General features: G+C 47.4%; 1 protein-coding gene across 1 annotated transcript; it reads left to right on the forward strand.

Moving 5' to 3' along the window:
* The first annotated feature begins 470 nt into the window (after positions 1 to 470).
* On the forward strand, positions 471 to 4,023 carry LOC124662130. Its single transcript, XM_047200013.1, has 3 exons — positions 471 to 2,198; positions 2,296 to 2,488; positions 3,806 to 4,023. The coding sequence occupies exons 1-3, from the start codon at positions 471 to 473 to the stop codon at positions 4,021 to 4,023; spliced, it is 2,139 nt and encodes a 712-aa protein (XP_047055969.1).
* Positions 4,024 to 20,460: the final 16,437 nt, after the last annotated feature.

Consider the following 20,460-nt stretch of genomic DNA (forward strand, 5'->3'; position numbering starts at 1 on the left):
CATGGCGGCCGTCAGTGCGAGTCTATTTTCGATGCTGGCTCCAAAACAGGCCCATTTCAAAGTTGAGATCTCTTCAAAGTTTTTTTTTTGATTGTTTGAGAGTAGTTTATCACGTGTACCACGCGATAGATCTCTTCAAAGTTAGCCATCTTAGCTGTGACCGGGAAAGAGTTACGTATGGACTGAAGGTTATGGACTTCAGGTTAGCAAAGCACAGGCGTCCGACGGCGAACAGGTTTCGATCCGGTTCATATATGTACATCAGCGCGCGAGACGAAACCAATCGGGATTTTTTTTCTGATGGTGGACGTACGACGTACCAGTTCAATCGCAAAAGATACAGCCACGCGAGAATACCCATAATCGTTTCCTCAACTCAGAAAAAAAGGAAAAAAAACAAAAAAGAAAAGAAAAGTCCCTCATCGTCTCCCTCTCGTACGCCACCGAATTGCGCCCTAGATCTGCCGCTGATGCCGGAGCCTCAGTCGCCGGGAAGTCGCAGGGGCCTGTTCTCGTGCTTGCACAGCAGGTGCGACGATGCCTCTAATCCCGGGTTCCAAGGCACCGCCATTACCGAGGCTCTTACGGACCTCATCGACCGCTTGTACGCGGAGGCGTTCGACCGGCTTCCCTCGGACGACTTGGGAACCGACAGACTTCTTACGACCATGCGCAGCGGCGGCGGCATCTGCGTTGGCCTCCTGGACCCCGTTTCCAACATCATCCTCAACACCATCTCCGTCCTCCCACCACGCGACAGCCGGCGGTACAACCTGAGGAAGACGCCCGAGCGGAAGCGGCTGGCCGGCGCGGTGCAGCCGGACGACATCTGGTCCGGTATTGGCAGATTATCCTGCCATTCTCTCGTCCGATTCCTGGTGAGTTACTTCGGTTGCCTCACCGACCAACAGGCCGCCCGCTACCTCCACTGGGCATGTGCCGATCTTGCGCTCGCCGTCCTGCTCGTGGAGCACGATCTATATGCTGCTGCTGAGCCTCAACTTCCCAACCCCGCATCCGAAAGGACGCAGGCCGCCCTCAAGCGTGCGGCAACCTGTGCACGGCACCATGCGCCTGACGTCCTGGTGCGGCTCCACACGTCGCCCCTGCCTCAGAATCAGCTCCTCGCCGCCGTCCCGTTTCTCAGCCCGGGTGGGCGGAACCTCACCCTCGGCGATGTCAACACCGTCATTCAGTTGCTGCGCTACCAGGAAACTGCCTCCCTCGATTTCCAGTTCAACTTGCTGCCACACGGAAAAGGAGTCGTTGTGTATGGTCGGGACTTCAGCGCTGATGAAGGAAAACTCATCCACACCACCAGCTCCGTGAATAATTTCGGCGTGTTCACCATCATGGTTGAGCGACACGGAGACCGCTTCGCATCTCTGCGGGGCAAACAATCCAGCAGTATATCAACCATGTTGGAGAATGCATCTCAAGGTAGCAGCAGTCTGAAGAGCTGCGGCGATGCCTGTGAATACACCGAGTCTCTCAGGATGAGGCTCCACGGCATGATCCACGCCTTTTACCTCAAAGTGTTCACCATGCTGCCCTCCGATGTTCTACGCGGGCTCATGCGCTACATCCTGTTCGCTGGCCACTGCTACGGCCCCATGGACCCAGTTTCCAACATCATTATCAGCTCCATTTGGCACAGTATGTTCTTCCCACTCCCGTCGGCTGGCAGCGACAGCCAAGCGTATGACATCCTTGACACCCTCTCCATGCTTCGCGTGGAGGTCCGTTCCTTGAATGGCCTCATTGCCCTCGTCAAAGCAAACTCTGATTGCTCCATGCAGCAGGCCATGGAGTACCTCTGCTCCAATTCTTGTCACATGTCCCAAGCCATGAGCACCCCGCACGGGTTTCATACTGCTGCCGAAGCTGCTCAACACCCGCAACACGCTGCACTAGGATCATTCCTCTCGTCCCTGACGCCTCACATGCTGGCTAACCTGCGGCCCTTTCTGAGCATTAACAATGGCACACACTCCTCTGAAACTCTTCACCAAGTAAGGTTCATTCTGGCCAACGAACTCCGACAAACTGCAGTTCAGCTTCCTCCCAAGGAAGCTCAAATGTGCAAGGTGGCTAAGGACACTCTTTTAATAAAGAGATCAGAGTATAAGAACATGAGGTTATTCATTCGCTCCGAGCTTGCAGAAGTGCTGAAGAAATATGCATCTGAGCATCCTCAGGTAAAAGGTCTTGTTTTTTTCGTATTCACTCTTAATTGGTACATCTTCCTTAGATTCTCTTATCAGCTGCTTCATTTGACCGTGCTGCTTGTTTTAGGAACCAAAATATGAGCCAAGTGTTATCTGTGGTGTGGTTGAATCGTACTACTCAGACAGGGATTCCTACCACGTTAATTTTGTAGCTGCTTCCGAATCAGGGGATGATAACCAACTTTTCTTCGCCGAACTCAATGTGACGTGTGATCAGTCAAAACCAAGTTTCTGCCTGCGTCTTCGCCTGACAGATATGGGTAAGTCCTCATTTTTTTCTAGTAGCATGAGCAGCCATGCTGGTTTGAAACATTAAAGAGAGGATTTATTCTGTTTTGTTGAAAAGCTTTATGTTTTTCATTAAGGCCTTTTTTCTTTCTTTCAATCAATCTTATAGTGCTTGTTTGTGTCATCCAATCACAGAATGGGCTAGTCTTTTGTTGCCTTCAGTTTGTATAATGCCTTGCGCCTAGGGTTGCAGATGTGGAATCCCGCATATCCCGCATAACTCCATGATTAGTGCTGATTATACTACTCCCGCCGTCCTTTAGTGTATAGATACATAGTGTATACATACATCTAAATTTAGACAAACTTGCCACATCCTTTTATGGATAGAGGTAGTACATGCCATCATTCCACATCTACTCAAATTGTGCTAATCGGACTTCAATCCGCCCGGCCCACATATGGCGCCGCTTGCAGCCCTTGCGCCCACGGTGAGGCAGTGACCTGAGTTCGTGGCGAGCCATGTGCAGCGCTACTGGTTTAATTTAAATAGTTAGGTTGCTTCATGGCACATTGTCACATACCCTGTGAGTTTTTTTAAAAAAAAATTGACTGGCATTATCTGCTCACTTTTCAAGAACACTTAGATAGATTCTGTTAATTCTAGCTCGGGGCAAAGAAAGAGAAAGATGAAGTAGTGATGTGTTTCTTGAAAAAACTCTTGTCTGCTTCAGTACTTCTGGGGTGGGCGTAAACCCATTACCATAATATCGTTCACATATACTATGCTAGACAACATTGGTATTAACCTTTTACGCAACACTCTAGCTGAACACAATAATATTTATAAAGAACATTCATTAGATCCTGCTAACATGGTAGCATGCATGACTTCCGCTTTCCAAAATGAGAAGTGGCATCTACGGACATTGGAAGAATGAAAAAACAACATAAGATCTACTTCTGCACTTTGGTCTGTTCCCCAGGATGCTTCACAATCCAGTTACAAATGTTGTAATTCACCTCCTAGGAGGCACGTAACCCTCTCCTTTCAATGAAAAGAAGCACAGTCTGTGTGTTTTTCTCTAGGATTTTACCTAGGGATATATGTGTATCATTGATGTGTACTTGTCCTCTCAATGAACTCCACCCACCTTCCATCTTCTCTGCTCACTTTGGTTATCATATTTTGCATACACTCTGGATGCCCACTTTACACCACCGTCTAGAGTGTGCATGCGCTATAATTAGGTTCTTGTATTTTTCCTACTTGAATACATCACTGTTCTTGTACTTTAGCTCATCCGAGAAACATTTTGGTTTGAATACATCACTGTTTTTGGTAACAGGTCGTTGCTACTATGGTCAGACAAGCTCGATCAAGATCATGTATCCAGCCTCTTCGGATTATTTTGAGACTGATATTACTAGCTATGGAATTAAGCATACGGAGATGATGCTGGACGCAGACTTTGTCTTCGATTTTAGGAGAGATGAGCAGTTTGCAAAAGATGCGGTGAAATATTGCGAAGATTGGAAGGCCTTTTTGGAGCTTGATGTTGTTTGATGTGCCGTTCATAAATGAATCTTAAAAAGGAAAGGAAGATGCTGCTATGTTCTCCAAATATTTGGTTCAGTTCTACATACAACAGTCTGGTCAGGCACTATCCATTCTGTATCTACCTACTACTGTGTGGAATGATATAATAGTGTAAAATATTAATTTGTAGAACATTTTCATGAAAGAGCTAGACAATATGGCCATATTGATGTGAGACTTCAATGTGCATCCGAGATCAAGCATTAAGTTGGATGATATAAGCAAAAAATATGTAAGTTGATCGATACTCAATGAAAGTTCGAACCAAAAAAGTTCGAACCACCGTGGGATAAATGCTCAACTTACTCTCAACTTATGTTATGCAATACCTGGAGTAGTCACCATATGTACCAGCCATCGATGTGGACCATTGCGACCATTACGATGACACAGTACGTGATTACCCGTATTTGTTGTACAGTACTATTTTTCTGTAATTTTGGTCTTATTTACCATCTCCTTTCGTTCATACTTTTGCAGCCATGGGGTTGGAACAACCTTCTCCCGATCAACTTCCAACCTCCACCAACTGACCCTGCGAAACCTCCTCCTTGGCGGCGGCCAAGATTCGTGCCCGTGTACCCTGCACATGCGCTGCCAGCTGCCCCTCCACCAGGGCCCCGTTTAAACGGCCCAAATGGCTCCCACTTCCAGAACAATCTAGCCAATAGTAGTTTAGCGTCAGAACCTACCTTACGGACTGACAAGCGCTTATATTTAGATTGCTTGTGGTTGACTTTTTTATTAGAGTTGTGACACGATTCATTTATTTTCAATGCAAACTTGCATTTTTATTCAGACTGGCATAGGCATGGCCTTTTCCATGGCGCCTGTTTGTCTCAGAAGTGGGTTTGTTTTTAAGAGAGGGATAGAGAGAACTACCCTGGTTGGGATTCTATGACTGATGTTTCATGTCACAAAGGTCGTCATATTTGCCCCGTTGTTTTTCACCGAGATGTGTTTAACTTGTTTTTTTAAAGCAACTTCAAAATGGTGACTGTTGGCACTCGAGGTAGTAACGTGCACTTGTGCAAGAAGGGATGAAGAGTTACAATGCACCATCGCCTAGAAGCATCCATATGAACATACATTCAAAATGGTGACTGTTGGCATCTGCATTTATCAACGCCTACCTGCAATATTGCAATATGCATGCATACATGATTCACTAACCTAGCTATATATAACAACTGACACACGACAGACGTGATGCACAGAAGGGGGCTTCCTATCAGGAGCATTTTATTTTTTGAAGCTAAACAATGAGTTTCCTCACTGTGTTTTTATCATTTTCAATATAAAATGTAATGTACAAGGTTGATGCTAGGGGACCATCAAGAAGAAAATAAAAACATGCAATAAGCCTCTAGACTAAAGCTAAGACTGTACAAAAATTTCCACCCTAAGATTTACGCTTAGCCTTATGAACCAGCATAGCCAATTCATCGATCCTTGAACTTACTTCTGCAGCGATATAGACTTGCACTTGTGCAGGAAGGGATGAAGAGTTACATAGTACTAAAAGAGTTAACAAATCATGGATCGCTCAAAGTTGCCACATGGGCTTGGGTGTCGTCGGACGTGCCCTGTTTGTCAGCACCTATTTTTCTCTGTCGGTGTCCGTCAAGGTTTTCCCTTCTGGCTCCATCAGAGGGAGCAACATCTACCCGAGCTTCAACTTTTGGGAGAGGAAACAAACCGAGGGCTACCATCTTGCAAACGGAAGCATCATTAAGAGCTATGCGCTGGAGCACCACCCGGTGGCGCAGTCACATACTCTTGTTGATTGTCTCTCTTTGTGCAGTACCAGGAAGATTGAGGAGACCGGTATCTGACATGTATTTCTATGGCTAGCGGGCACATATTTTCGTTTTAAGCATATATTTCACTACCTACTTGGGGTTCTTTTCACCTTTCCCTCACGGTAGCGAAGTCAACATTAGTCTAGTTTGATAAAGAGTCTAGCCAAGTAGCCATACAAGGTAAATTTTTCAGCTGTGCCCAAGTTACAGGAGTGCGCTGCCTTCAGTCTGAACTTTTTGTTTTGTTTGAAGGATCTTTCAGTCTGATCTTTGAACCATGGAAAGTCATCTTTTGAGTGGTGCTCTGCTAATGCTCACTCTTTTGATCCATGGAAATTTAGCTTGGTAATGCGAACTGTGTGCGGAAATTCAATTCGGCTCCCGGGTGCATATGCTCCCTCTACCAACAAAACATATTTCGAAGTGTGGAAAAATTTTGACAAAAAAATCTACATGTACATCTCCATAATATATGTGTATGCGTCAAGTTTCACGAAAAAATAATATTTTTTGTGGCCTATGTAAAAAAGAGAAAACTTATCCTGTGAAAAGCATTATTTTCAGCACTGAATTTTGTCTTTTTTACACACGTCACATGATAAGTTTATTTTTTATGAAACGACTTTGTGAGCGCGTAGCACATGAAGATGTACGTGCGAATTTTTTGTTTCAATTTTTTTGAAATTTAAAATATGTGTAAGATGTATTTCAAAATATAGGGAGCATATGCTCCCATGTTCCAAAACATCACTCCCGAACTGTGTGATTCTTCTATTTGAATCACATTTTTTCCATTCATCCCTTTATAGATCCTTAATGCCGGATATATATGTGAGATCTATATGCTCAAGTGCACTGCTTGAATCAAGATAGTCGGGAACAAAATTAGATTTTTTCAGAATAAAGGGAAAAGTCTTGTCCTAATAGATTCCAATCTTAGAAAAAAACATACAACCATACTAGTGTAGCGCACGATTGACCAACGAAACTAGTGTAGCACAATGAGTATCTTTACTGTCTCTCAAATCGTTTTATGGCTAGATTGTTCAGTTTCCCTAGAGTATTTTCTTGGGAGATGGAATTACATGATCATATCTAGGACCCCATAGCAGAAAAATTCCATTTTCATAACAGTGACGCTATTTTTTTACCAAGGCTCCCACTCTGAAAATTTAATTATGTTCCATCGGGTGACTGAGGCTAAACTCACATGTCTTGTTAAAGTAAAATCAGTTTGTCGATCTATGTCACAAAATAAATTTAGCCATCCTTGTTGCGTAACAAAACGTATGTATGTCAGAACATTAGGAAGCATAATAACTAGGAACATAATGTAGCTGTGGGTTTCCTCGGGATCATTACGGTTCACTCAACTTGAGCAACTTCTAGCAAATGTCACCATGCCTAAGCTGTCTATAGCATCCATAGAAAGTAGAAGGAGAGCATCACCGAGAAGATAACTTTTATGTGTTCAAAGCCATATGCTGAAAAACAGCGCATCACTTGTTTTGACTTTAACCAAAGCAGCAAAGCCAGATGAAAAATATGAGCAACTATCATGTACCTGAGTAACAAGGCAAGATGGCATTCCATGCCTAAACTCTTAACCCACACAAGGTTATTAAATGCTTAAAAGGAAAATATATTCCTACATGTCTTCAAATTGAACTAAACAAAGCATGAGGAGAAAGAAACTTGGCAACGCAGTTCAGCTTACTTATGCTGAAGGTCTTTAGTTTCATATCCGGACAGTATTGCACACGGAGAGGCAGTCGACAAGAATATGCGGCAGCAGCACCAAGCGATCGTAGCTGGCAGTAGGTATGATGCTTCTGTCCGCAAGATGGCAGCCCTCGGTTCGATCCCTCTCGTCGATGTCGAATCTTAGGTAGATGGTGTCACCACTGATGGAGCCGTCTGGGAAAACCCCGACAGGCACCGAGAGAGACCAACGCATGCCAAGGAACAGTGCGTGTCCTCCATCACCCAAGCTGTCGACTTGGCACAGAGTCCCATGGTCCAAATCCACTCGGTACACGTCATACCTCTTTATATTCCAGTACCGCCGCGAGAACCTACGGTGTACCAGCATCAGCTCCCCGGCATTCTCCACCAGATGCACGCTATCCGCCATCGGGGAAACATTCATACTAAAACGCAGGTTGGCGGCCACCTCGAGTCGCGGTGGATGATTCTTGAGCACCATAACACCACGTTCGGTGAAACAATAGAAACGGCCTGCGAACATACATGATGTCGTTTGCAGGCTATTGGTGAACCTTAGCAGCGTCCAGCGCGCGTCGCCAGGCTTGGCCACGCCTAGCATGTCGAGCGAGTTGAAAGAGAGCACCACCGTGGAGTCGTCGAGGACCCCGGAGCCCCATGCTCCAAAGTATACGTCTGAACAAGGGCTGAGCAGGAGGTGGCGGTCTGGATCCTGCTCGGGCAGCAGCGTGGTGATCGGCGGGAGCAGCGTGAGGTGGCGCGTCAGAGGGTTGAGCAGGCGGACGTGTTGGGTGCGGTCGCGGTGGAGCAGGACGAGGAGGCCCTCGCAGGTCTGGGCGAGCACCGCGTGGTCGAGGAGCTCCGGGAGGCGGACCTGGATGCACTCGCCGGTGGACAGGTTGAGGAAGCGGCGGCGGTCTGGTTCTGCGGCGCCGTGCGTTTCGTGGAGCATGATCCACCGCCGGGGGTGGAACCGGCGGTCCAGGCCGCCCTGCGCGCAGGGCCGGTCCATACGTATTCAGGGCCCCGGGGCAAGACAACGAAAAAGGGCCCTTGTTGAAAAAAAGGAAATCTAAAAATGCATTGTATTTCAAAACAAACCTAATACAGCACATATTGATAGTCTTTGAACTACAAAACTCACACCAAATTGGTTTTGTTTGTAACGGTCAAAGAACTACATCATCATAGTAAGGAACCAATATAGGGAAATGCACTTTGGCTCATAGGAGCATTTGCTCCCATTGTGTGAATCCACATTTTGAAGTGTTAAAAAAATTTAAACTAAATTTTTACATGTACATATAAACACTTTATGTTGGTACACAAATTTTCAAAAAAAGAAAACAATTTATGTGGCTCCTGTAAAAAAGACAAATTTTGATGCTGTAACACGACTACGTACAGCGCATTTTTTTGTCTTTTTTGTACACACCACATAAAAAAAAAATTTCCACGAAAACTTGTGCACGAACATAGAATGTCACGATGCACACCAAAAAATTTATGTCAATTTTTTTTGACATTTTTAAAATTAATTTTTAGTTATTTTGTATAATGGGAGCATTTGCTCCTAGGAGCCAAAACGCCACCTCCACCAATATAGTTCTATAAAAGATCGATCTTCCAAGTGACACAAAGACACCATCAGTTCATCTGCAAAACAAACTATGCCTAGACTTATTATCTAATGTGAACACAATATTCTCTTCTCTTACGGGCGTCGTTTCAATTAAATATGCCTACATTTATCATCAAGATTGTCCCTGACTCTGACACTTTGAATTTCGAATTTGGTGAATCAACTAGGTTTTCATGCTAACTAAAATTATTATCAACCTCATTGTTATCAAAATCATAACCTAAATTATCAGTTTGCTGCTCGCATGCAGTTTCTGGAAGAACTACCAGTTCCAAAGAACTTATATTAAACCTCTATGGAATTCTACCAGTTAATCTCTCTAGTTTTTCTCCTCCCTTTTCTCATTGCCAGATTAATAATAATTTGCATAAAGCAGTAAATACACGGAACAAAAGCACCTGGATATGGACATATGTCTCGGTGTCGATTTGTTGAATCAGGGAACAAAAGCATCTGCAACCTGCAATCAGGGAAGAACTCAAGAATAAACCTAAGGCAAAGAAGAATTGGAGATACCCGCAAAAAAGAAGAAGAAGAATTGAAGATGTGGATCAATCAGAGGGAACTCCGATAAGGGGAGGGAGAAAGCAGGGATGTACCATCTTTCATCTCTGATGCGGCAATGTCTCTAACGTCTAGAACGACCAGAGTCCAGAGAGATGATTGGGGAATAAAATACCACCATTGGTCTCCATTAATGGCTGTGGCGAGCCGGCGAACTCGGATTTGGAATGGCAGGCGGCGACGCTGCTCTCTTCTAGGATTGGAGAATTTCGGAGTGTCGGGGAGAAGACGAGTCGATAGCACGCGGGTACAGAGGAGATTTACTGGAAGTAATTGATCGATTAGATTTGGTGTACCGATCCATTGATTTGGTCCTTCTGTGCTTGGTTTGTGGTGGGCTTAGGCCATGTTTCTCATCTTCTAATTTTTTTTCTCTTGTTTTCTTGGGTCTGATACTCTAATACAAAGCACCCTTATACTGAACTGCAACCTGGGCCGGGGCCCCAGCCTCGCGAGGGCCCAGGGCGGTCGCCCCGTTGCCCCCCCTTATGGGCCGGCCCTGCCTGCGCGTGCAGGTCCGCGGTGGAGAGCCGCCATGAGACGCACACGGCGCGGAAGCGGACGTATTCGGCGACGCCGACGCCGTGGGCGAGGAGGCGCTCGGCGATCATCGTCGCCGGTCCGTCCGCAAGATTGGTCCAGTGCCTCCTGGTTAGGGTAGGAGAGGAGGATGCGGGAGCCATGGAGCGGTGGCTGGTCGCGCCTAAGAGCAATGTCTACGCGATCGACCCGGCGAGAAGGGTTCGTCGTCGTATGGACGCCTCGGAGAGGCGTAGATGGGACTGCGCCGACGCCGGCAGCGGCAGGACTCCTCGGTGGCTTGGTGGAACCGTGAAACAGACGAACGTGCGCTTGGACTTTATTCAGGTGTACATCCAGCCGGATTTTCGTGGGGCCGATGTGTGTTATTGCAACAGAGCGAACATCCGTTTGGCCTACAGTATTTGCAATTTTCTTGCCTCTTTTTTTTTTGGCGTGACTTACTAAATATATAGTCCATATAAACCTGACTCTAACTGAAAAAATAATTTAAGGCTGAAATAATGATACTAATTATAATATAATTTAAACTTATATATTGTAGCCACATTTTTTTACTTCAGTTCCTACCAATTATGCTAAATCATACAAGAAACAAAGCAAGAGATTCTTAATTCAGACTTCAAATTGTTTTCCGACAACATGTTGAGCAAATGGATTCTTTATAGAAAAGGAAAATGTACTGTTGTTGCTCTTGACGTATATTTATTTCAAATGCATAAACTGAAACAGATAAAATTGAAAAAAGCTGATTCATGCTCTTTAAGCAGCAAGAACACAACAATAGTCTAAAACACGATACAAGAAATATACATGTTCAAAACTACAATGCTACAAAGTGTACACCTGTGACTCGTCTTCATTCAGGAAGCACAATCATGAAGCTGCATTGATGAAATTATTTTCGAATGAGTACACCCCTTTCTATAAACTCCGTGGCTGAATCAATCAACGGTGGGTTCTTCTCCTTGAGAAAATTTCAGCAGGCCCCAGGCCTACGGCATATGAAGTAGCTAACATCTCCCTTGAATATTTAGTTTGGTGTCTTCATCTCTCGAGGTGCTGGAAGGGCCTCAACATCAGTTACCGAACACAACCGGCATCACTTAGGGCCGATTTATCGCCAAGCATATAACTGGCATGATCATATATGTCATCTGTATACATATTATTTCCAGCATTACCCACACAAAAAATAAACACTGGGTTTAATTAACCTTGATAGGAGCAAACAGACCTGTCCGAATCATTGACTTGTGGAGGGTAGCAGTATAAGAGCCTCTGAAAAGAGAAGAGTGGCAGTTTCATGCTGTTAGGACAGCATTAGTCTCAGGCTCTTAGCATAAAAGGTGTAGGCACCCTTCCATCACAAGAGACCAATGCCAAATTAGAAGTCACACAAAAAATTAGTTTCACTATCAGATCAATCCCAAATCCTAGTACTAATTTTTGCAATTTAGGTGAGAAATGCATACCAGAACATGCATACAGATGAAAAAGTATTGCCAAGATTGCAATGATTTTTTCTTTCTCTTTGATGAACAATACTAAGATATGTGTTGTGCATTCCTTTCGCAATATAAACTTTAGATGCTATTCCATAGATATCATGCCTAATAGAATTATATGGGTATTATTTCGCAATATAAACTTTAGATGCTATTCCATAGATATCATGCCTAATAGAATTATATGGGTATTAAAAAAACGGCTGCTCCAAAACTAATATCGGTAGTACGGTCAGGTTTTATCATGGTTTTAAATAGCCAGCTATAGCCTGGCTATAGCCCGGCTATAGCCTTCCAGGAGACCTGCCGCTGCGGCTATGTCCTTTGTAGGCTAAATGAGAAAAAATCGCTAATAGCCGGCTATAGCCTAATTTAGCCCCTGTTTAGCTTCTAATTTAGCCGCTAAACCTCATGTATTTTGAATTTATCTTCTCTTTTATTTTTATTTCTTGTTTTCCGAATTTGCGTTCAGTATAATTAGATAAAACTTGTGAGTTAAATATCTGAATACTTGTTTGCCTTGAATAGTTAAATAAGTTATATCACGAATCGTATTTGAGTCATAGTTTTCCTCTTCTTTTGGTAAGATATGACAAAATTATTTCAAATTTTTGACAAAAGGCTAAATGGAATAGCCCGCTGTAACCCGGCTATAGCCTTTTATAGCCTCTAAAAAAATTGCGGCTAAATGAGATAGCCGGCTATTTTAAACTAGGGGTTTTATGATGAATTCTTGAAAATCAACTATATGTTCCTTATAAAAAGGGATCAAAGTGTAAGCATAAACTCGTACTTTCTCTATTTTCAGATAAATGGAAATGATTTTTCCAAGGTTCCTTCCAAGTGGTTCTACTTCTGCACAAGGCTAATTATCCTGCAGTTGGTCGAGAGAACAATTCTTAACGCTGGAAAGTCAGTAGTAAACGAACCTCAAAATCAGCACAGCTAGGAAAAAAAACGTGTGATGTATCATTTATATAAAAGATGGGAGGACTGGTGTCATACAGCATGGTGTTGATTACTATCTGCACAAGTTAACCTAGCAAAGGACCCAAAATCACAATTTTTGATAGCCTCTTCCATTTCCAATATCCGACTTGGCACAACGGTCTTGAATACAAGAACAAGCAGTGCACAGAGAGACCAAGTAACAGTAAACGGCAGAAAAAGTGCCAGATCGATATATTTGCCAAAACACGATATTTTTTGGTGAAATCACAAAAAAAAAAAAAAAAAACTTGATAATGGTCCACAAAAAAGGAGGGAAAGAATTAGATACTATCAGATTTCATCAATGCTGCTTCATGATTGTGCTTCCTAAATGATTCTTCAAAAATAATTGTACAGTATGTAAATTGTTAAAAGATTTGAAGTTCAAGACGAAAATGTGATCACCTGGGCCCTATAATACAAAAGGGTGTTTGTTTCGACAGCGTCTTCAATCCCACTGGTGCTACTGGTTTCCTTCTGGTTGGAACTGACCTAATTCCACAAAACAACATAACAAGAAAAGATGTTGGTATAAAATGGTAAAGCAGTGTCACTAGCTGACCTCTGTGATGAAATGAATTTTCCATTAAAAGCAGAGAAGGTGGCTAGCTATCTAGTCTTCATGAGGCTCCTGGGTATCCATATGCTTCAGGTGGAATTCTCCAGGCCAACATGACAATGTTTGTGTGGTTTCATATGACAAAAAACGAAGGGGCTTGCTCAATCCCGTCACACGTTCTTCAGTCCTGGAGATAACATCCGATTCATATCTTATTTCACCAGCATTAGCTTTGCCAATTGTATAAGCAAGTAACCAACCAATTTCACACAAGCAAAGCGTGTGTCAGGGACACCATCATTTTCCCCTTGAAGTTTCATGTAGACTTGAACTTCCTACCGCATCCCTTTTCATGTAGACTTGAAACTTCCAGCAACATCTCCTGGGCAGAACGGCACTCACATAGTTTCAGATCTGAAATGTTGGAGACCTGCTTCCTCCCAGCAGCTTTCATATCCATGCGAAAAGCCGAAAACAAAAAGCAGTTGTGGCTATAACTTACACAAGATCTTGAGAATGCAATACAGTCTGGATTTCTTGAGCCAGCAGTTGTTGTTTCTTGATTAACCAACCATAGTATCAACATACATCTCATGCCCTCCTCATACATGAAACTGGTACAAAATACTAACACTCATGACACTGACTAACTAGTGAAATATCCTTCTATGGCTTACTTTCAGTTCTTCTAGAGTAGCAGTCTGCAGATGCATGCTTATGAATTACTAGTAACTGAAATATGTGTCTGCCCAAATGAAAGTGAAGTCGGCGAAAAAACCAGTCAACATATAGTCACACAAAATTTTAACACTGGCCGGGAAAGTACAAATGTTAGCCGAATGGAGACCAAAACATACATTCGAAGTACTGATGATGCTAATCTTCTTGAAATCCAACGATATTGCTAGTAATGCACAAGGCAAGGCAGTCTACAAGAGTATGTGGCTGCAGTACCAGGCCATCCATGTTGTAGCTGGCAGCAGGTGTGGTACTTCTATCCAAGAGATGGTAAGCCTCGGTATCTGCCCTCTCATCGACGTCGAAGCTCAAATAGATGGTGTCACTGCTAATGGAGCCGGAGGGGGACACCTCGACAGGAACCGAGATAGAGCAATACATGCCCATGAACATTGCACGCCCCCCACCAAGGCTATTGACGGGGAGCAGAGCCTTGGTGTCCAAATCCACCCGATACAGGTCATACTCCCGAGCTGCAAGAACTTGCGGTGAACCAGCATCAGCTGCCCGCCGTTGTCCACGAGGTGCGTGCTATCCATTTCCAAGGAAACCGGCTGCATATGTCGCCTGGCAGCAACCTCCAGCCGCGGCGGACCCGTCTCTGCTAGCACCATGACACCGTCTACGGTAACACAGTAGAAGCGCCCTGCGAACATGAGCGGCGCCGTCCTCATCGGGTCCCTGAACTTGAGCAGCGTCCACGACTGGTCGCCGAGCTTGGCCACGCTTACCATACGGAGGTGGTAGAAGCAGAGCACGAATGTGGAATCATCCTCGGCGACGCCGGAGCCCCAGGCTGCAAAGTCCGTGCCGAAATGGGCGTTGTGAGCCGCAAGCCTGTGGTGGTACATCGCGGGGAGCAGCGTGGTGAGCGCCGGGAGCTGCAAGAGCTGGCCGGTCAGCGGGTTGAGCAGGCGGACGTGCTTGCGGGCGTGGAGCAGGACGAGGAGGCCCTCGGCGGTGGGGGCGAGCACGTTGTGGTCGCGGAGCTCGGGGATGTCCACCTGGACGCACTCGCCGGTTGAGGAAGCGGCGGCGGATGGGAGCGGCGGGCGGCTCCCGTAGCATGATCCACCGCCGGGGGTGGAACCGGCGGTCCAGCCGGTCGTCCACGGGCGGGGCCGCGGAGCACCGCCGCCAAGAACCGCACACCGCGCGGAAGCGGATGTAGTCGGCGACGTCGTTTGCGAGGACGCAACCAGAGATCAGCCCCGCCGGCCCGTCACCGAGATCCACCCATTTCTTCTCCGGGGCAGGAAAGGAGCAGGGATCCATGGAGCGATGCGCGTGTGCTCAGCCCACCGATGAGGGTCGTCGTCGTTAGCAAGACTCGGATCTCGGCCGATTCACCGGCCGGGGGAGCGTAGATGAGACTACGCCGTCGCCGCCGGTAGCAGCACGGCTCCTCGGTGGAGGTATAATTGGAAGTGAATATGGGACGACCAGTTGTTGGTCTTCAGCTGTGTGTTGTGGGCTTGCTAGCCTATTACTGCTCATTCTGAAGCTGCAAGAATATTCAGCATAAAGAGCAAATATACTTCTGTAGCTCTTGAGTCATTTTCTCCAAATGTACACTGAATTATAATTTATTCCACTAACATTTGTTCGGAAAAAATGAATTCTGCACTTTAAGCGGCAAGAACACTAGAGGGAAGCAGTACATGTCTAAAACTACAATGCTACAGAGTGTAGAACACATGAAATGTCTACATTAATGTCAGCTCGGAAGCCAAAACTGCGTACGTAAAACCTACAGGATATCAGGCATGTAATGATCCAAAATAACAATCCTTTTGCAAGCCCCAGCCCTAAATCGACACCGTGATTCTCGTCGTTAGAACTTTTGGGCTTGCCCTAGGCCTGCGTCAGATGAAGTAGCTAGCCTCGCCCTTGAGGTTTTTATTACGGTCTTCATTTCTTCAGATGCTGAAAGGACCTCAACGTTGGCTACAGAATACAAACCGGCATCGCTGATGATCGATATCGCCGACCATATAACTGTGTGAGATGGATATTATCTGTAGTTTTACCCAGAAACAAATAAATACTAGGTTTAACTAATCTTGATAAGAGCAAACACACCTGTCCAGGGCATTGTCTTCTGGAGGGAAGCAGTATAAGAGGCTGTGAAGGAAAAGAGTGGCAGTTTAGCGGCCTTGTGCTATTAGGACACCGTTAGGCCCAGCAGATGTCCACGTTGTGGTTGCGGTGGAGGAGTTGAGGAAGCGGCGGCGGGTGGGAGGAGCGGCGAGCGGCTCCCGTAGCATGATCCACCGCCGGGGGTGGAACCGGCGGTCCGGCCGGTCGTTGTCCGCGGGCGGGGCCGCGGAACAGCGCCGCCACGAACCGCACACCGCGCGGAAGCGGACGTAGTCGGCGACGTCGTATGCGAGGACGCAATGGGAGATCAGCCCCGCCGGCCCGTCGCCGAGATCCGCCCAATTCTTCTTCTCGAGGGTAGGCGAGGAGCAGGGATCCATGAAGGGACGCGCGGGCGCTCGGCCCAGCGAGGAGGGTCGTCGTCGTTTGTGAGACTTGGATCTCTGCCGATTCACCGGCCGGGGGAGCGTAGATGAGACTACGCCGTCGCCGCCGGTAGCAGCACGGCTCCTCGGAGTGGAAGTGAATATGGGACAACCAGTTGGTCTTCACTCTTCAGCTGTGTGTCGTGTGCTTGCTGGGGTACGATACAGTAGTAGTAGTAACCTATTACTGCTCATTCTGAAGCTGCAAGAATATTCGGCATAAACCTACAGGATTATCAGGCCTAATGATCCAAAATAACGATCCTTCTGTAAGCCCTAGCCCCCAGGGCGACGGGTCAGTACCACTTCTGGTAATTTTTTCATGTCAGTACCATTTCTGAGGCAGCTAGCAACAAATAACGCAAATAATTCACTCATAGCGTTTTAACCTCTGCGGCCCACTGTCAGTAATGGCGTGGCCTAACGGCTGTTGCCTCGCCGTTAGTTGGAAATATAGGCCCACCTGTCGGTATATATTTTATGTATGTTCTACTCCAGAGAGACGATGAGTACGGCCTCCGGAAATGCATCGGCGCAGCTTGTCAGCGAGCAAGATCTCGGTGGCAGCGGAGCAGCAACAGCTGATCTTCTCCAAGAAGCAGGACGCGAAGCACCTCAAGAAAACGTCTCTGTGGAGATGCACCTTCGACGCTGTCGTCTCGTCGCTGGCGCGTGCGGCGTTGACCATCCTCGCGTGCATCAATATCATCTCCGGCGACGGCAGCGATCGGGACCAGCGGCACACGCCGCTCCACCGGAGCCTCACCCTCTCCTCCGCCGTCCACCCGTCCGCCGATGCACCGTCGACGCCGTCACACAAGTCAATGTCGTTGGAGACGTGTGCCACCGTTCGACGTCGTCGCCCAGAGCGCGAGCAAACGGTAGCGGAGCAGAACTAGCGCTGCGGTAAGACAGACTGGTGATCTCGATCGAGCGGATAGTGGGCCCACACGAGCGAGACCGGGGACGAGCTCTAAGGCATGCTCACGGCGAGCGTGCACGCGCAGCTCCGGGCGAGGCTGTGCAGGGCCGTGGCCGAGGCGGACGCGGGTGTCGCCAACGAATTGCGTGCCGCTCTAGGCGGACCTGGAGTGGCTAGCCCCCATGGCACACGCCGAGTCGCGCCCCTCCGCATCCATGCCGTGCGCGCGCATTCTAGCTCCTCCCCTGATGCGCTGCGTTCGCGTCGGCGACGCCCCCGGCCGCGCCCGTCGTGTTGCGGCTCGGATGAAGGGGAACCCCTCTCCATCTACAACGGTGTCAGCCCCCTCCACCGCGTCCCCATGGACGTCCGCCGTCCACAGTCCCATGTCCGAGTTCCTGCTCCCTCTCCTTCTGTCAGGATTCTTCTTCCCGCGAGAAGCAACTCCATGTCGCGCCGCCGCCGGGTTTCCATCATTGACGCACCAACTCGTCCTGGTCGCAGCGCACCGCCGCTAAGACTCCCCCCGCACATGCCCACCACCGCCGACCCGCCCCAGCGCTGCGTCCACGCGCTCGCACGTCTCACTGCAGCGCCGCCGCGCGTTTCTATTTCGCCCTGCACCCCGTATCCTGGCCGATTCGTTCAACGGCCCAGACCAGACCGGATTACGCCCGGGTCGTTGGTCTAGACGGGCGGGTGGCAACCGTTAGCCCACGTCATACTGATAGTGGGGCCGCGAAGATTAAAACGTTTTCTGTAGAGAATTAGTGCTATCTGTTGTTGGCTGCCCAAAAAATGGTACTGACTTGAAATAATTAGCAAAAGTGGTATTGACCCGTCGACTTCGCCTCAAATATGGTAGTTTCTTGTAATTTACTCCCCCAGGGCTAAATAAATCGCCGAGATTCTCTTCACACAAATAAAGGCACAGGAAACCTGCCATCACAATTCAGTATCAGATCAGATGATAAATTAGAACTCTTCACACAAAAGATTGGCTTCAGTATCAGATCAATCACGCCATCCAGTACCATATGTTTGCAGTCAAAAAGAAGAAAGACTAAAATTGTCAAGTTTGCAAATTGCAATGATTCTCTTTTGTTTCTTGGGTATTCCTCTCGCAATTCAAACTTTAGATTTTAGTTATACCCAATAGAGCAACACAAGTATATATTTCGAAAACTGCTACAGTGCTACTCCAGAACTAATACCGGTAGTCAGTAACTGCAAAAAGCATTCAAATGAGAAACTATGTGCTCTGATATTGGTTTATGAAAGCAAGGGTCAGAATGTTTATGAGCAAATAAAACATTGACTGATAGTTTGGATGTAAGATATGGGCTAGGAAATCTCAAAATGGAATTGGACATGGCACAGTTCTTTTGTTTGGATGCACACTGAAACCAAACTGGAGTTGGAGGTAAATTCCATGATAACACTGCCTAACACTGCTCAGCATTGCATTCTAGCTGAAATTTATGTCTTTGACAGATCGGAGCAACACCTTTTGAGTTTTGAGAGGATAACACTCTACTTCTACCTAGAATTACATAAATCCCTCTCAACAATGATTGCTTGCAGATTGCATTGGCAAAAGTGCAATGCGACAAGAGAACTAGGAGAATAACAGGAAATTCAGCTTTGGCACGATGATAGCAGAAAAGTTATAGCAATGTGTTATCACGACATAGATAAATGAAAAACAATAGCAGTATATATTGATATATTCCCCAGCCGTTCTGACAACACCAGTAAAGAGAACATGTGCATACCATGCCTTTGCATCTCAGGGCTAAACTCCTCTTCACACTAGACTTGCTAGCTAGATGCTTATTATACAAATATGTATGTATGACTGGAGGTTCCATATGCAAACTGAGCAGGACCTTTGACATCCACACATAACTGTAGGTAGATACATATATAAGCTCAAATACTAGCTAACCAAACAGGATAAAGAGTACACACTGCATAATAAACCATGCTATCCAAAATAGCTCGGCTAAAAAATTAGCTAACAGGGCCGTGAAAGCGACCCCCTCGCGTCGCTCCTCACGCGGCGCCAGGGGGAAACCCTAGCCCCCAACCCCGCGCCCCCTCCGTGTCCCTCCGCCGCCGCTGCCGCCGGCCTCTGCCGCGGCGGCGGCGGGCCCCACCGCCGAAGGTGGTGGGGGGTTCTCTCTCGTGCGGCGCTGGTGGCTGGATTTGTCGGGTGAGGCCGCGGTGGGCTGTCCGGCGCGTGGAGGCCGGGGCGGCGGCCCCGGACGGGCCGACGGCGCTTCGGTGGCGGGAGCTCGGGTGGTGGCCGCGGTGATGTGCTGCGGCGCGTCCCCGCGGATGGTGGCCGGCATCTTCGGCCACGGGGGTGGCGTCGCCGCTGGCCGGCCCGGGGAGCCTCCATCGTGGCGGATCCGGAGCCCCGGGCTCCAATCCTCGCGTCCGGCCAGGTCGGCGGTGCGGCGGCTGCGGCGTCGTCGGCTGGAGAGGTGGTGGATTGGGTGGATGTGCTGCTGGCCCAGTTCGATCCATCTTGGATCTGTTGGTGCTTGACAGCGGCAGGGAGGAGGTGCTGTGGCGCTCTTGGTTGCGGTTGTGCGGTTGCGAGTCGTCGCCCGGCGGCTCGGGTGGTTCGAGGTGAAGGATCCCGGGAGAAATCCTTGTCCGGGCTTTGGTTCGGATCGGCGACGGCGACACCTGTGGGTGCCGTTGACTTTCTTGGAAGCGTCGTCCGTGGCTCCTCTCGTCACCTCGGAGTTCCGCCTCCGGAGGGAAACCTCGGATTCTTGGGATCGGATGATGGAGGCGCTTCGCGTCTCTCTCCTCGTTGAGGGCATCGTCTCGGAGTGAGCTTCGTCCCGGGGACTCGAGGATGGATGGTTGCTGAGT

This window comes from Lolium rigidum, chromosome 6 (genome assembly GCF_022539505.1).
Source record: "Lolium rigidum isolate FL_2022 chromosome 6, APGP_CSIRO_Lrig_0.1, whole genome shotgun sequence".
Lineage (NCBI taxonomy): Eukaryota > Viridiplantae > Streptophyta > Magnoliopsida > Poales > Poaceae > Lolium > Lolium rigidum.

Excerpts from the sequence above, each read along its gene's own strand:
- LOC124662130 (XM_047200013.1), top strand. The coding sequence starts at position 471 with ATGCCGGAGCCTCAGTCGCCGGGAAGTCGCAGGGGCCTGTTCTCGTGC. Across the intron at positions 2,199-2,295 it reads ATGCATCTGAGCATCCTCAG|GAACCAAAATATGAGCCAAG; the intron begins GTAAAAGGTCTT and ends TGCTTGTTTTAG. Across the intron at positions 2,489-3,805 it reads TCTTCGCCTGACAGATATGG|GTCGTTGCTACTATGGTCAG; the intron begins GTAAGTCCTCAT and ends TTTTGGTAACAG.